Source organism: Chenopodium quinoa, unplaced genomic scaffold, assembly GCF_001683475.1.
Source record: "Chenopodium quinoa cultivar QQ74 unplaced genomic scaffold, ASM168347v1, whole genome shotgun sequence".
Taxonomy (NCBI): Eukaryota; Viridiplantae; Streptophyta; class Magnoliopsida; order Caryophyllales; family Amaranthaceae; genus Chenopodium; species Chenopodium quinoa.
In genome coordinates, this window is record NW_018745170.1 from 3,548,096 (window position 1) to 3,565,644 (window position 17,549).

The 17,549-nt window shown below is 39.0% G+C and overlaps 1 protein-coding gene across 1 annotated transcript; it reads left to right on the forward strand.

The window, feature by feature from the left end:
- The first annotated feature begins 13,513 nt into the window (after positions 1-13,513).
- LOC110710312 (pentatricopeptide repeat-containing protein At4g39952, mitochondrial-like) lies at positions 13,514-17,247 on the forward strand. The gene is made up of 2 exons (XM_021888596.1): positions 13,514-16,621; positions 16,704-17,247. Exon 1 carries the CDS (start codon positions 14,092-14,094, stop codon positions 16,465-16,467), a length of 2,376 nt encoding a protein of 791 aa, XP_021744288.1. The 5' UTR covers positions 13,514-14,091; the 3' UTR covers positions 16,468-16,621; positions 16,704-17,247.
- The last annotated feature ends 302 nt before the right edge of the window (positions 17,248-17,549 follow it).

The following is a 17,549-nucleotide window of genomic DNA, read 5'->3' on the forward strand; positions in this document are numbered from 1 at the left end:
CGAAAAATATTGTAACACGATCAAGGTAAATGGGGTAACTCAAGAGTTTGTGAGACTAAAGTTGTTTCCTTTTTCTTTGATAGGAAGAGCTCTTGAATGGCTTGAGAAGGAGGTGAGGCCTAACTCCTTGAGAACTTGGGACGAGGTCACCACGACTTTCTTAGGAAGATTCTATTCCCAAAAGAAGACGGCCGAGGCAAGAGCTTTGATCCAAGGTTTCCCTCAAAAAGCTAGTGAAACCATTTATGAAGCATGGGAACGATACAAGGAATATCAAAGGGAGTGCCCTCATCATGGAATTCCGTCATATCAAGTGCTTCAAATTTTCTATGGGGGCTTGAGCCCACAAGGAAAGACTAGCTTGGATGCAGGAGCGGGTGGCCCGATTATGAACAAGACGGAGGAGCAAGTCATAGAGATAATTGAGGATGTGGTGAGGCACCACATGGATTGGCAAGAAGGAGAGAGAGATTCTCTAAACAAGGGAGGAAATGCGGTTTACTCCGTTGATCACCTTAATGCCATCAACAATTTGACCTCCCAAATCGCCAACCTTGGAAAGGAGATGACGTCCATTAAGGCAAAACTAGAGACCTCTAGTTCAACACAAGAGCATCCCTTCCAATCTAAGGGGAGAGGTATGAATTCTAACTCTTCTCTCTCTACTTCTAATAACATGCCTCATGGATGTTTGTTTTGTGAAAATTGTGGGTCTTATGACCATGATACCTCTTCTTGTAGTTATGATTTCCAACCCCAACCCCAATACGAAGATGGTAATGAAAATGAAAATGAACAAGTCAATGCCTTGTCTTATGATAATAGACATAGGAATGACAATCAAAGATACTTACCACCAAATAGAAGAGAACAAGGGGGGAATTCCTATAACCAAAGAGGAAATGATTACGATTACCATAATCAAAATCAATGGGGAAGTAGGAACCAAAGGGACCAAAATCCCCAAGGTAACTACAACCAACAAGGTGGTTATGGTAACCATAATCATAATAATCAAGGAAACTATGGGAATCAAGGGCAATTTCACCAAGGGGGAAACTCTAATAATCGGAACAATTGGAACAACAATAATAATAGAGGTTCTTCTAATCAAAATACGTCCAATTTGAATGTTAGAGGTAATAGGGCTTCCCAAGACAACCACTATGCACAAGCACCACATAGTAGGTCTAGCTTGGAGGAAATGATGGAAAATCAAACTAAAATGTTCAATTCTTTCATGGCCTCAAGTGAAAAGAAATTTAGTGAAGTAATGACCCATAACAAAATGCTTGAAACACAAATTTCTCAATTGGCCAATGCTTTAAAAGAGGGAGCTAGCACTTCTAAACTTCCACCCCAAGGACTTGACCCCAAGAAACCGGTGAATGCTATATCAACTAGGAGTGGGAAAGTGTTGGAAGATAGTGTCCCTAAGGAAAACAATGAGAAAGTGAACATGAGTGAGCCTCCCTTTAAAAGTGATTTTGAACAAGAGAGAGAGCAAAACCATGAGAATGAAAATGAGAAAGAATGTGAGAAAGAAAAAGAATTTGAGAAAGAGAAAGATTTTGAAAAAGAGAGTGAAGATAGAAGAGAAAAATAAGAGGAAAAAGACCTAAATACTACCCCTAAGAGTGACATAAATGTCACTCATCAAACTCCCCCACGCTAAGCCTTTGCTCGCCCTCGAGCAAAGCAAAGGAAAAAGAACAAGGGAGAAAGAATTAGTTATTCAAACATGCAAGGAACAAAAGAAAAACCGAAATTGCTTTTAGCAAAAGCAACAAGCCATTTAAACCCCAAGGTCGCCGATGAGGACGAGTTGTGATCTCGTGAGGGTTTCCAGAGAGCATACCCCACAACTCTTACAAAATTGCGTTCAAGACAAACTAAAAACAAGGGGAAGAGAAACAACAAATCCAACACAAATCATAGCCAAATCGAGCTTTTGGAGATAACAAACATGAATGAGTGTCAAACTTTCTGAGTAGTAGAAGTGAGCATGCAAGGGGATGCCGAAAGTTGATTGAAGGATAAGTTATGCTAAGCATAGAGAACTCAAATATGCACCACTCCCCTCGCATTCCATACAATCTTACCGCGTTCCCTCATCTAGGTTCAAATCCGCCCTTGGAGATAACATCAAGTGACTCCTCGAAGGAGCCGGAACAAAGATAAAACACTGCAAAATAGGGGAACCCGACATCTCACCAAGTCATGCCTTCTCCATATGCTTGAGTTCCAGCTCCCTCCACCGATTAGTGACTCAACCAACCTAGGTCAACAGGGCATTGAAAGGGTTGTAACGATGGCTAGGGGGTAAGGGTGTGGAGGAATTTGGAAATTGGTGCTTAGCCTAACCGTGAAGCAAAGGGTGATCAAGCCTCTTTTTCAAAATCAATCATCAACCAATTTTCAAACTACGTTGCCACAATCTTGAACTATAATGCCAAACACTTTTGAGCTTTCGCTTTCCTCTTACATCTTCATTCATCAACTCTTCGTTTGTCACATTCTCTCTGTTTTTTTTTTTTTTTTTTTTTAATGGTTCATAACATCTCTTCTTCTTTGTTTTGGAGCACATGGGGGAGCAAATCAATTTGGTCCTTGTAAGCTCCACCATTCAAAGAAAGGGCAATGAGGGTGATCATGCCCCCCATGTGTATCTCATCACCAAGCCGCTTCTCGAGTGTCCAACAATCTCGAGATAAAAGTGGTGGAGCATTTGAACTTTAAACGCTGAGGATTGTCGGCCAAGTAAAGGCAAGCTACCTCATATTTCACCATAGAGCCGAGGTTTGCCTTGAAGAATACGGCATACTGAAGGAGCCGGGCAAAGTATCTCAAAGCAATATGGATGATGTTGTTGACCTTTGCGGTGTTAGTGCGAAAGATGGGCTTGGTGGAGATGCTCTGCCACCATTCTTGTTCATTATAGGGAATGCGACACATTGAGGTCATATCGGAAGGTCGATGCATCCCGGTTGCTTGCCAATGGAAGATCTCATTGAGCTCACTCTCGGTTAGGGAATGGTCTTCGTTGAACATACGAAAGTGAAGAATAATTTGAGATTCATTCCCTTCATCATCTTCTTCAATGACTTCCTTGCGGAGGGAAGCAAGGAACTCCAATGTGACGCGCTCATAGGTGTGAGCGTGGAGGTCAATGAACACGCCCCAACTAAAGTTTTGTGCGAGCCGGACTACTTCATCCATGATGCCAAGCTTTCTTAAGGTGTTCCCGCAGAAGAACCTTGTAGATCGTATGGGACGGTCTATGAGGGTTTTATAGACATCCCAAAAGTGTTTGTTTGGAGCGATGATGCCATGATCATAGATGCCGGGTGGAGGAGGAAAATTTGACGATGAAGATTCACCCGTCCTCTTCCTCTTGGACTTGCTTTTGCCAAAAAGATGCATTGTGAATCTACAAAAATCGCCAAGAATTAACATTAGGAAGATTCAAGCCAAAAGGGGGCACAAGAAGCTCGTCGAGATTAAAAGTGTGTGCAATGAGAGTAAAAGCCATGAGTTGTGAAATAGATGTAAGAGGAAAGCGAAAGCTCAAAAGTGTTTGGCATTATAGTTCAAGATTGTGGCAACGTAGTTTGAAAATTGGTTGATGATTGATTTTGAAAAAGAGGCTTGATCACCCTTTGCTTCACGGTTAGGCTAAGCACCAATTTCCAAATTCCTCCACACCCTTACCCCCTAGCCATCGTTACAACCCTTTCAATGCCCTGTTGACCTAGGTTGGTTGAGTCACTAATCGGTGGAGGGAGCTGGAACTCAAGCATATGGAGAAGGCATGACTTGGTGAGATGTCGGGTTCCCCTATTTTGCAGTGTTTTATCTTTGTTCCGGCTCCTTCGAGGAGTCACTTGATGTTATCTCCAAGGGAGGATTTGAACCTAGATGAGGGAACGCGGTAAGATTGTATGGAATGCGGGGGGAGTGGTGCATGTTTGAGTTCTCTATGCTTAGCATAACTTATCCTTCAATCAACTTTCGGCATCCCCTTGCATGCTCACTTCTACTACTCAGAAAGTTTGACACTCATTCATGTTTGTTATCTCCAAAAGCTCGATTTGGCTATGATTTGTGTTGGATTTGTTGTTTCTCTTCCCCTTGTTTTTAGTTTGTCTTGAACGCAATTTTGTAAGAGTTGTGGGGTATGCTCTCTGGAAACCCTCACGAGATCACAACTCGTCCTCATCCGCGACCTTGGGGTTTAAATGGCTTGTTGCTTTTGCTAAAAGCAATTTCGGTTTTTCTTTTGTTCCTTGCATGTTTGAATAACTAATTCTTTCTCCCTTGTTCTTTTTCCTTTGCTTTGCTCGAGGGCGAGCAAAGGCTTAGCGTGGGGGAGTTTTGATGAGTGACATTTATGTCACTCTTAGGGGTAGTATTTAGGTCTTTTTCCTCTTATTTTTCTTAGGTTTTTCCACCTCATTATCCTCTTATGGCTTCTTTTTGTGTTGATGAAAAGTAATGCTTATTTGCGCTTATTTTGATAATCTTTATGCATTATTTTATCATCCCCATGCTCTCGTGAACTTTGATATCTTCTGCAGGTTCCGTGACGGTCCTATGCACGGTGGGAGGCCCCTTGGCCAAGTATGGAAGCCATGGACAAAGGCAAGAGGAGCAAAAGGGAAGGAGAGGAAGCAAGAAAAGGAAGTGCAAGAGGAGGTGTGGCCGAACCTCTGAAAGGTCCGGTCGAACCTTGGTGTGGTCAAACTTTTGAAAAGTTTGACCGAACCTCCAGGGTGCAGTGAAGGCAGTGTCAAACCAGTTTTCAGCAATTTTGCAGGAGAGGTCGAACCTCAAAAGTTCGACCAAACAAGGATCAGGGAGGTTCGACCGAACCTACACAGGGTTCGACCGAACCTACCCTGAGTCCGACCGAACCTACCCAGAGTTCGGTCGGACCTTTTCCCCATCTCAGCCAATTTTGTACGGACTATTTAAGGTCCTTTTGAGATCGTTTAAAAAAAAAAGGAGAAGAAGGACAGTAGCCTAGTTTTCAGAAACCTCTCTTAGTTTGAAACATTCCTTAGGATTAATTTAGCTTAGTTTTCATCAAATCAAATCATTGTATTAGTGAAATTCAAGAATTATTCTCAAAGTTTGGCAATTTGTATTCAACATTTGAAGCTTCAATTAGTAATTTCTCCAACCTTCTTCCTTTTAATTTCAGATTTTATTTGGTATTTGCATGTTATTTAAATCTTCTTAGTTCTTGGTAATTTTTTATTGGATGATAGTTATTTCAATTGTTAACCACTTTTCCCCAATTATTGAAGTATTTAGAACCCTAATTCTTGATTGCATGTTGATAAACATGAGTTGTGAGTAGTCTTCTTGCTAGGGGTTGGGTGAAGCTCGACCTTTTGGGTTAACTATGCAAATGTGGGAGAAGCATTGATGTTTGTATTGCAATTAAATTGATTATATGAGATTGCTTGTTAGTTCCTCATGATAGGTTTAGCTACCCTTGACTAAGGAGCTTGATAGTATGATATGCATAATTTGACATGGAAGTGTAAATTGAGTACGTCATTACTTATTGTAATTTGATTATGTATCATCTATTGCTAAACTAATGAGGAATCTAAGTTTAGTAGTGTGAGTTGTTTTCTAATTGCATGAGGTTGTTTTTACATATAGTCCTCGCTATACCTTGTCTATTTTACTCCCCGTTTGCCTATTTTCCTTGGTTGAGTGGATCTCATTCCCTAGTATCTTTAATTCATTGATTTAGAACCATAGTTTGTTTGTCTTCTTGACGAACCCCAATTCACCAATTGACTTCGAGTTAGCTTAAGTGTAAAGATCTTTGGCAATCATATCCCGTTCCTTGTGGACCGAACTCTTACTTGTAATTATGCTTGGTTTGTAAGATGTTTGTTAATAAATGTGTTTGATTGAGTGTGGAATGTACGACCGTTCTAACGCCCATCAATGATGAACAACCTTTCACCGCCATTATTGGTCGGGTCGAGTATTTAATCTCGGGAGTGCTTAAAATCCCTTTTCAATCAAACGCAGTTTACAAATCAGTCCACATTTTCAGTCCAAGTGTTTAGTCAAGCATTGTCCAATTCTCATTTCAGCCCAAACTATTTTAATCCATTTCATTTATTTATTAATTGAGCCCGATTAATAAATATAAAAAAACCCTAAACCTAAAATGAGTCCGGAATGGCTGAAACGGCGCCCAATTATCACGTGCTTTTAAAGAAAATAAGATAAAAATGAATTTAAAATAATATTCCAGAAACACAATTGCTGCACCACGACAGTTTTTGTCGTGCCACGACAATTTCTTTGACCCGGTTTTATCTTTTTACGCGTTCTAACCTTTAGAAATGATAAAATTTACTGCCGCACTATGATACAACTACCGTGCCACGACACAAATGTTGTACCACGACAGACTATACCGTGCCACGGTAGATATGTCGTGCCATGACGTTTAATTCTGTTGCGATACTTAATTCTGCTGCGGCGCCTCATTTCTAGGTTCTGAACCTCACCCCTCTCATTTCTTCTGTAAATACGAGGCTGATTTCACAGTTTCGGGGCACCAATTCATACTCTTTCTCTCTCTCTCTCTCTCTCTCTCTCTCTCTCTCTCTTATGCACTAGCCTAAATACTTGCCTTCCTTATTCTTTCATTATTCATCCCTTAAGCACTCCCCAAAATCCGTACTATACCCGAAGTTCCATACTTAAACCAAGGCGTGAAAGGTATAACCGTTTGAGTGTTTGGCCACAAATCAACTTTACTTTCATTTGAATTAATTTCCATTTTATAATTTATTTTCCTTGAAGTTACTAATGTGTTTATTGTTTTATAGTTGCAAGCAAACGCAATCAAAGTAAGGAATCATGTTCCTTTTGTTCCTAATATCTTTCTAACAATTTTTATCATGTTTGTCATATATAAATTATTACTTTTATGGTTAAATTGCTTCCAATGTTATTACTATTTTATTGTTATTGTTGATCAGCATATTGCATGTCTAAAGGAAATATATAATTGCAAATCACGCCTAATAAGATAATTTAGACGACTAATTTAGGTTCCTTTTTTTAATCTTGTTGTTAATTGAAGTGATCACGATATTTAGAATTATGTGTGCCTAATATTAGTTTGGAGCAAATTGAATCTTTTTATTGTGTGCCTTTGAAATCGCAGGAATGCTTTTCGCTATAAGAATCGAGTACAGGCCAATACGGGCGAGTGTAACTCCATGACTCACTTCGTACCATTATCCCCGATCCTCCTTTCGTGGTTTCGAACCATATGAAGTTAGTAATTTCGTGGATTATGAACGGGGTGTAACCTTCATGAGTCAATCGTTGTTGCCTTTCGTTGTCCCTTTATCGTGGTTGCCTTATAATGATCCATGAACGGTTTACAAGTTGCTTATAACTTGTTGGCGGCTCCCTACTTTGCTTTGTCCCTAATCGTATAATAATGTTAATTCCCACATCCTATGAGTGCCAAGCATATTCATACATGCTTAAGTAGGCGCGCTTCGAATGACGCCTATAATTTGGCAACTCCACTGGGGAGGATTCTTGATTATTTATCGATTTGAGTGATCGGTATTTAATTGAGATGAGTGGATGAGACTTGAAAGATTCTTGAATTGTATTCCTGTGATTAATTTGTCATTGTTGCATATGCATTGATGTTTTAACATTGTATTTGGGTTCGCCTCATAGGAAAAATCGAATAACCTAATTGCGATTGAAGAAACAAAGGCACTATTTTATTTTAATCAGTACCGCGCAACAGCAGGACTGTCGTGGCACTGCACAGAGTACCATGGCGCAGTACTTTGTACCGTGGCACGTCACTCCTGAAAATAAAACAGTGGCTCTGCTTTTTTCTCGTAATTAGCTTCCTTTGCTTTTTCTGAAAACCGTATGTGTTTTACATACGTCTTAGCCCCGGGGGAGTTAAGCTTTATCGACCCAAAAACATTCATGACAATAAGGGATCATTCGAGTTTTTAAATCCACCCGAACCATGGAGTCGATTTCGATTTCATCACGAACTTGCGGAGCCTCCCGTTGGCATACACCCTCAAGAGAGGCTGCCTTACTAACGCGTCCAAACTCTTAACCATGGTACCCTTTTGAAATCCAAGTAAACTTAACCATAGTGGAACATAGAACTTGACCTTAGGTTGCGATTTTCATTGCACCATTGTGACTACGTGCCCTATGTGTGCATCTTTAATTGTTTAATCCTAACCTTAACGATCGTTCTTTTTCTATGATATTGGTTTACTTTGTTTAATTTATGACTAACAAATGCCAACGGACTGTACTCACTTAGTAATTAGCGCAAACACTAAAATTGACGAAAAACAGGAAAATTACACAAAACAGACCTGGGAAATAAGTATTGTGCCACGAAAGTCTGTACCGCACCATGGTATGGATTGTCATTCCACGATAGTTATTACCGTGCCACGGTACCCAGGTTTTAGTCCGGGCAGTCCTGTTTTGGTCTTCCGTGCTATTTTGTTCCTCGCGTTAGTCATTTTTTATACTATTTACATGTCTAGTCATGCGATCATACCACGAGTCTTATAACATCACCTAATCACTCACGAGTTAAGCATAGTCCACACACTTTAGTTTTGACTCGAGTCATGCACCATGTCGTTTATGATCGTATACTAGGTTCATGCATGCGTCCTTTTTTCCGTCACAAGAAAATGAGTGGAGTTTTTTCTCAACCGTTTTCGAAATTTAATCTTTTTCCCCTGTCTTCCTATTTTGAGCAATGAGTCAAACCATTAAGTGAATTTGTTTTATTTCACAGTACTTGGTCAAGGAGAAAGGGTAGATTAGTACGGTTCGGTTCGCTACCACAACAACCTCTTAGACCTAAGAGGCGTCCAAAGCGACCTCCGTCGTCTCCACAAAGTCCATCTCCCTCACCCCAAGTTCACTTTCATTTCACTCTAATGGCTAGCAAGGAATATATTGAGCAAATCAACAAGTCCATTGTTGTACTCACTTCTATGTTGGAGGGCCTTACTACTAAGGTCACCACCATGGAACAAAACAATGTTACTCTTGTATTAGTTGAATAGCTGCGTTGAAAGATAAGATGAGCAAAATCACTGATGAGTTCATCACTTATGTGGAACAACCTTCCACTACTCTGGTTGTGAAAGATAGGCTTCTTCAAAAGTTCTCCACTTTTGACATACCAAAGTTCAAGCCTACCGACAACCCATTGTTCCACTTGAAGGCTTTCTTTGAAACCATGGCTCTCAAAGGACTAGAGGTGGCACTCTTCCCTATAGTGTTTCCTCTCTCTTTAGAGCATGCTTGTTAATAGTGGTTCTATTCTCTAGATGCCAAGTACACTGCAACTTAGGAATATGTCAGTGACAGTTTCATGAACCGTTATAAGTGTAACATTCAAACCTAGACTTCTAAACGTGAGCTCTCTATCCTTAAGAAGAAAGAAAACGAAGGGTTCACTACCTATCTGAGTAGGTGGAAAGAAACAGCTGCGCAAATGGTTGAGCCACTAAAGGAAAAGGAGATGGTTCATCTCTTTATCCAAAATTTGACTCACAAGTACAAGCAACATCTCAAATTCCTGCCATTGAACACTTTCGAAGCTGTATACGATATTGACATTAGTATTGAGGACGAGCTAATAAAGACTGCTGGTAGTAGTAACAATAATAACACTTGGAAAAACAAGAAGAACAACCTTCCTTCTTCTTCGTCTTCTAAGCCCGAAAATACTACCAACAATGTAAGCTAGTACGATCTCAATGAAGTGTTAGCTCTTGATGCTCCCTTGGCAAAGAAAAGGAGAACTTACACTCCTTTGGGAATGACTTATAATGCCGCCTTTGATCGCGTTTACGGTCAAGGCTTGATTACACCTATTGGACCATTCCTAGAGCCAAAACCTGAAGAAAGGAGTGCCAAGTGGAATCCCAATGCCCACTGTAAGTTCCATCAAGGAAGGGGCCACACAATCGAGCGATGCTGGAATTTGAATGATGCTATTCAAGATTTGGTTGATGCAAACAAACTTCCTGTCCCTCTAGGTGGCAAGAAGTAATGAAGACAAGGCGTACGGCGAGTCCTCCGAGCAAGATTTCATGCTTTCTTTCTTTTATATTCATCTCCATTCCCCATATTATGTCTAGTGTAAGGTTTTCCATTTCAAAGTTTCTATCTGTTTTATGTGTTGTGTTCACCTTTCCATTAATAAAATGAGCATTTTTCCTTTACATCTCGATCATATCACTTTTCATTCGCAAAAAAAAAAAAATAAAAAAAAAAAAAAATCAATTGCCGTACTAAACATAAGGTATACCAATGATTCGAGGCACCCTTTGCAACCCATTATTTCCCCTTTAACCATCCACACACATTGCATATATATTCCACTTCTTCATTAACCACTTTGAGCCTCGTCTAACGTTTGACCTCATTTATTCAACCTACAATTCACCTAACCTTGGGATGGGAAGGTGTGTAATTCGTGTAATATTCAAAAGCAAGTTAAAGAAAAAAAAAAAGCAAAGCAAAGCAATAATAAAACAATGTCTAAGGGCAAGTGTTCCAATGTCTTTGATATGAACACGTCTCGAATTGCGTCTTTCATCGAGTGCTTGGTACCGTGCTTGAGAAACATGAATGCTAAATGAGTGATGGACCGCATGATCCGGAATTTCCCACATTGACGATTATTAAGAGTTGTGTAAAATATACAAAAGCAAAAAACAAAGCTCAAAATGAAAAAAAATAAAACTTGTAAAGTTCAAACTTTCAAATACACAATTACACATCTTGGGGGGCTTATCTCGGGTCTTGACCCTTTTATCCCTTCTTCTACAACCTCCAGCTTAACCTCATTTTTACCTTTAAAGATCTCTTTGAGGTATACATACACTTGTGCAAAGTTCGGCTAGAGCTACATTCAGCCTGATTCCTCATAGATACGTAGGCAACCTCACATCGAGGTGCAGCCACATTCACATTCATATTAACGCATGATCGCGTCAAAGGATCTCCAATGCTCATCCCTATCCATGTAAAGCTAGACTTGGGGGCTTGAACCCACATCATTAGCCTACCTAGCCTAAAGAGTCACACTCTTCTTACATCTTTTCCACAAACCACGACCTTTGTATCCTAACTTTAGTATCACTTTCACACACTTCATTAACACATACATGGTCATGTCATCCTTCCCTTAGGAACTCTTTATCATGAAATCTTGTTTCAGCACCGAGCATGCTTCATCATCTTGCACGACAACATTCAACAATCACCATTGTATACATGCTTAGCTTCTACACCTAAGCAATGTTCATCAAGATTGTTTTTTGATCGTGTCACATGATGTAATTGTCCTTAGCCTCTTGGCCTAAGGACATTCATCATGCACACATTATTTTTAAGACGAGAGATTCAATCTGACAAGCAGTATATTTATGCGATTCACCTCGCTTTGCTTTATCCTACTCGACAGGGAAGCTCAAACTTCTTCCAATTTTTCATCTTTTTTCTTTTGGGGAACTTCAAAAACTTTTCTAAAATTTTTCTTTTGGGGAAGTCTAAAAACTTTTCTAAAATTTTTCTTTTGGGGAAGTTCAAAAACTTTTTCAAAATTTTTTATTGGGGAAGTTCGAAAAGTTCATTTTTCACGTTTTTCTTTTTTGGGAGAAAGTCGGTACCCTCCACTCATGACAAAAAATGACGGAAATTTTTGCCACTCAATTTTTACACATACACATACAATCACAAGTCATACACATGTCATGTCAAGTCAAGCTTGGTCAAGTTGTGAGTCAATCACAGTCTGTATGAGTCCTTTGGCAAATGCCATTTTGCAGGTGCAGGTCTCAGGTACAACCTCTGTTTGAGGACAATCGAGCAAACAGCCTCTGTTCGAGGACAATCGAGCAAACATATTATCAGCCTCTATTCGAGGACAGTCGAGTAAACAGCCTTTGTTCGGGGACAATCGAGCAAACATGTCAAATAGCCTCTGTTCGGGGACAATCGAACAATGTCGTACCTTCTTCTCCGTCACACTCCTCTATTCTCGAATACTTGCAACAATTTGGTTAGCACACATACGAACACATAAGTTGGCATCAAATATATGCAAATTTATATTAGTAAAATTTACGAAAAAAGAAAAAAAATATTGTGAAAGAAATATATATCCTATTTTTCTTCAAAAAAAAAAAAATCACAGATGGTCATCGACTCTCATAGTCCTGTCGATTATGTTTTTGGGGTCGGTGATCTTCATTTAATTAGGTTTGCAATTGATTTTTTTTCCCTTTGTTTCATTTTTTTCCCTAATTTGTTCGATTAAGGCTTTCCTTTTGTAGATGTGAATAGTGTAATAGTAATGTCAACATACTTAAAAAGTTAATGAAAGAAAGTATACTTGTTAAAAGTAATCAATTTATACGAATATTTGTGAGTCAATTTACCTAAGTCCAAGATTAGGCTTATTGACTAAATTTTCAACCCTTATCACCAACTTTCTTTTTTCTTTGTCATGTTTAGCACCTAGCCTTTTATTATTATGCTCCACACATGCCAACCTAGCTTTAATTAAGGACATTTAATTTAAAGGTCATTCAATGTTTCTCATCAACAAGAGCATTGTGACATCTCTTTGCCAATCCAATATTTTCTCATCAATCCATTAGTCACAATACTTACACCTTTGTTGACCAACCTCAAAGGTGTATAATTTGGAATGAAGCCAAAAATTTTCTTCTTAGATTGCCATGAGTCTATGAAATTCTCTTTGTATTTGGAAATCTACACTTGCACAAGTTGAACATAAGAATCCCAACTTGTGAAGAAGACATATTGGCTGCCAAAAAATTTCCTAATGTCACAACTATAATAATAATTAAACATTGATAACTCCCCTAATTTTCACAAAATTTAAGTAGAATTATTGTTAGATTGGCATATGGTGCTGCAATTGAATTTCGAACCAAACAATTTTGATTTGGGATGCTTTATTTGAACACAAATTTTGCTTCACAAATAATGGAGACCTTCTCCCTGATTCAAGTTCAATATGTAATTTTTTTTTTATAGTTATGTTTGTAATTCATTTCTAATTTAATGGGTTTAGGGTTTTCAATTTCGTTAAATCATCATAATTAAGGATTTCACTTTAGGGTTTAAGGTTTCAATTGAATCTAGGGGTTTTGTTATTCGGGGGATTTGGGTTGAAATTGATTGGATTTTTGTGTCTAATCTTGTTCAAATGTTAAATTTTTGAATGTGTAATTCATCCTACCATTCTTTGATCTATGCAATATCCAAATAAATGCAACTGTGACATTCTACCTAAATTAAGACATCATGGACTACAACAAACCCTAAAAGAATGTTTTTGACTTGTAAATTCTATTATGATACATCATGTAGAAGGGGTCGCATATTTTTCAAATGGGAGGATGAAGATAGAGTGGAAGAGCTAGGGTGAATGGGTGATTACAAAACTAGTCTTGAAGAAAAAGTTAATATAAAATGAGATTGTTATTATGAAACAAGAGGTTTGCCCCGCGAAAGGTGAAAGAAAATGGAGGGAAATTGAATAAAGGAGAAAGAAGGTCATTGGTCGTACCGTGAGGTAAATTCAAGGCATTTATGTCAAACTAATTCAAGTAGTTGAGGGGAAACGAATACATAGGCTCCACAAAATGATGACTAAAATAGACATAAACTGTTATTCCAATAGATAGTGCTACCTAATTTTTTTTTTGCAGTGTTTGGTGAAAAACTGAAAGCTGACACTGATTGTGTTAGCTGATTTTGACTAACTGATTGTATTAACTGATTTGACTAACTTACTAGTTGATTGTACAAATTTTTTTGGTAAATAGCTAATTGTATAAGTTGTTTGAGTATGTGAAATAACCAATAATCTAATTGTGAGGGTAGGTAGTTGAGATAGGATTATAAATTAAATGAGGGTAACTTATTTAACCGTCAATAAGCTAATGTTGGTCAAATAAGCTATAACAAGTATGTTAGGCCTACATGATCAAAATCACTAAACAAATTCCTCATTTTCCCATGCTCAAATTCAACCCAAATAATCTGTTTAGGCGATTCTTCAACACATTCCTTCAACCTTCCACAACTTCTCAATCAGCTAACTACATAAATCTTCGTCTGGATTCCTTTCTCTCTCATTACTCCTTGCCCTTGAAATCTCTCCTCCCATTTCACTCAATCATCATTGTTTCTGGGAATTACAACAATGTGTTCATCGCATCAAAGCTCATTTCTCTCTATGCTTCTCTTTCCAGACCCGATTTATCCTCCAAAGTCTTCGATTCAGTTCGTTTTAAAGACCCTTTTCTCTGGAATTCAATCATCAAATCGCATTTTTCTTGTGGGAATTATGAAAAGGCGCTTGGATTTTTTCTGGGTATGCGATTTTCTAACACCCCACTTAATAATTTTACGATTCCAATGGTTATTAGTGTTTGTGCTGAGTTATTGGCGTTAGATTATGGGGTTATGATTCATGGGCTGGTTGTGAAATTTGGTGTTTTTGGTGGGAATTCTGCTGTTGGATCTTCTTTTGTATATTTTTACTCGAAATGTGGTTGTATGAAAGATGCATATAATGTGTTCGATGAAATGCCTGTGAGAGATGTTGTTGCTTGGACTGCGCTTACAATTGGTTATTTACAGAATGGTGAAAGTTACAAGGGTTTGGAGTGTCTTTGTATGATGCATAATGCAGTTGAGGATAGTGTAAGGCCTAATTATAGAACCCTTGAAGGAGGGTTTCAAGCATGTGGAAACATAGGGGCTTTAACGGAAGGGAAATGCTTGCACGCGTTAGCGATTAAGATTGGATATGGGTTATGCCATGATGTTCAATCACCACTTTTGTCTATGTATTCGAAATGGGGTACCATTGGAGAATCTTTTCATTTGTTTTATGAAGTTGGAGATAAGGATCTTATCTGTTGGACATCAATTATTGCTGCCTATGCTAGACTGGAGTGTGTAACTGAATGCTTAGGCTTCTTTTGGCAAATGCTAGGTAGTGGTATATACCCGGATGAAATCATTATTAGCTGTGTGCTTTCATCATTAGGTGATTCGATTTGGATCCATGAAGGGATGGCATTTCATGGACTGATAATGAAGAGAAATTATGTAAGGGATCAAGTTGTCTACAGGGCATTGATTTCAATGTATTGCAGATTTGGAAGGTTAGCCAGTGCAGAACGAATCTTTGATACACTACATGAGAAGAATCCAGAGACTTGGAACTTGATGGTGTTTGAATATGGGAAAGGAGGCCTTTGGAAAAAGTGTGTGAATCTTTTCCGAGAAATGATACATCAAAGGGTTGAATGTGATTCCAATAGTCTAATCTCTGTTATTTCTTCGTGTTTACAGTTGGGAACAATTCATCTTGGAAAATCTATACATTGCTATGTTATTAAGTCTCTGCTTGATGGCGATGTTTCAGTTTCCAATTCCCTTATAGATATGTATGGAAAATGTGGCAAGTTAACCATTGCGGAAACCATCTTTGGGAGAATGCGAAGGGATATTATAACATGGAATACATTAATTTGTGCCTATGCTTACACCGGAGAGTTTGCTCAGGCATTAGCACTATTTGACCAGATGATGTTTGAAGGATCAAATCCAAATACAGCAACATTAGTCACTGTGCTGTCAGCTTGCTCGCGTTTAGCATCTTTAGAGAAGGGAATGAAGATTCACAATTACGTCAGAGAATTGGGTGTTGATTTAAATATCTCACTTGCAACAGCTTTAGTTGACATGTATGGGAAATGTGGGCTGCTTGGGAAGGCAAGGGGTCTTTTCAATTCCATGAATGATAAAGATGTAATTGCTTGGAATGTGATGATCTCTTGTTATGGCATTCATGGAGATGCTAGATCTGCAATCGAGGTCTTCAAACAGATGGAAAAATCCAGTGTTAGACCAAATGAACTGACCTTTCTTGGTGTTTTGTTGGCTTGCAGTCATGCAGGCCTTACTGAAGAGGGAAGATATTACTTCCGTAAAATGCATTATTACTTTGTGACACCAACTTTAAAGCACTATGCTTGTATAGTAGATCTTCTCGGGAAGTCAGGAAATCTGCAGGAGGCTGAAGATATAGTTATGTCGATGCCTATTACACCTGATGGCGGTCTTTGGGGGACCTTGTTAAGTGCTTGTAAAATTCACAATGAAGTAGAGATTGGATTGAGGATTGTAAAGCATGCTATCAAGGCTGATCCTGAAAATGATGGATATTATATAACTATATCGAATTTGTTGGACTTCAATGGACAATGGGAGGAGGCAGAGATGTATAGGCAACTGATGAAGAATAAGGGAGTGAGCAAAAGACTTGGTTGGAGCTCATCGTAGATCACTGGAGGAATCAGATTATTATGCGGGTTTGAGGTATCTGCAAAGTGTGAAGAGGCCAAACACCAAAGAGTTGTCATAGATTTTTGAATGATCTGCTTCTGCCTTTGTTAGAGCTCTTTCATGCAAACTGGACGATGTTTACAGGCTTGTGGTAATCTGTTATCACTTAATCTTTTTGGCGTTATTTTTCCTTCAGTTTCAGTCAATATGATTTATGTCCTTTTTCGTGGCAGATTGATGGCTAATCAAACATTGCTGTGAAGACAGAATATAAAGCACTTCAAATTCTGAAAGCAATCTTTTAAGTCGTCATTGTGAATGCCCAGTTCCTAGTTTCTGCTCCCTATTCATCCCAGTCCATCAAGAAAGGCCGTTCAACTTCAGACTTTCAGGTCGGGAAGACATTCGAACTAGAGATGTACAGTTGACGTCTGTCTCTTCATGGTTTGCACGAATTGCACCAATGGGCTGAATAAATCTCATAATTTATAGACTAGGACATAATTTCATAAATAAATGCCCGTACTCTCGATGCTCTACGGAATAAGATAAGTAGTTCTTCCTTTGGTTTCTGCTGAAGACGAGCTCGTCTTCGGCATGGGCAAGGTCCCCCCCAAGGGGGCTGGGGGTAATGGTCCGCAGTTATCCGCTCCGCACTTGGCTACCCAGCGTTTACCGTGGGCACGATAACTGGTACACCAGAGGTGCGTCCTTCCCGGTCCTCTCGTACTAGGGAAAGGTCCTCTTAATGCCCGCCCCCCCCCCCCTCCTCCCCAAAAAAAAAAAAAAGGACAAATTCCTTTTCTTAGGAACTATTGAAGAGAAGTTAAGCTAGAATCTAAATAAGTTAGAATAAAGAACTCTCCTGCGTGGCAAAGCGATTTGAGACAAAATCATGTTAGAAGCAAAGAGCACATATGTGTATGATGTGCATGAAAATCGAGATCATGCAACATTAAACGAAAACAGATTTCTCCTCCGAGTTACAAGAAAATCAGGATGACAAAGAGGGAGTTGTTCAGCAGTGGCAAACCCAATTGGTATGTGATTATGTATGGGTGACCTTGCTACATCCACAG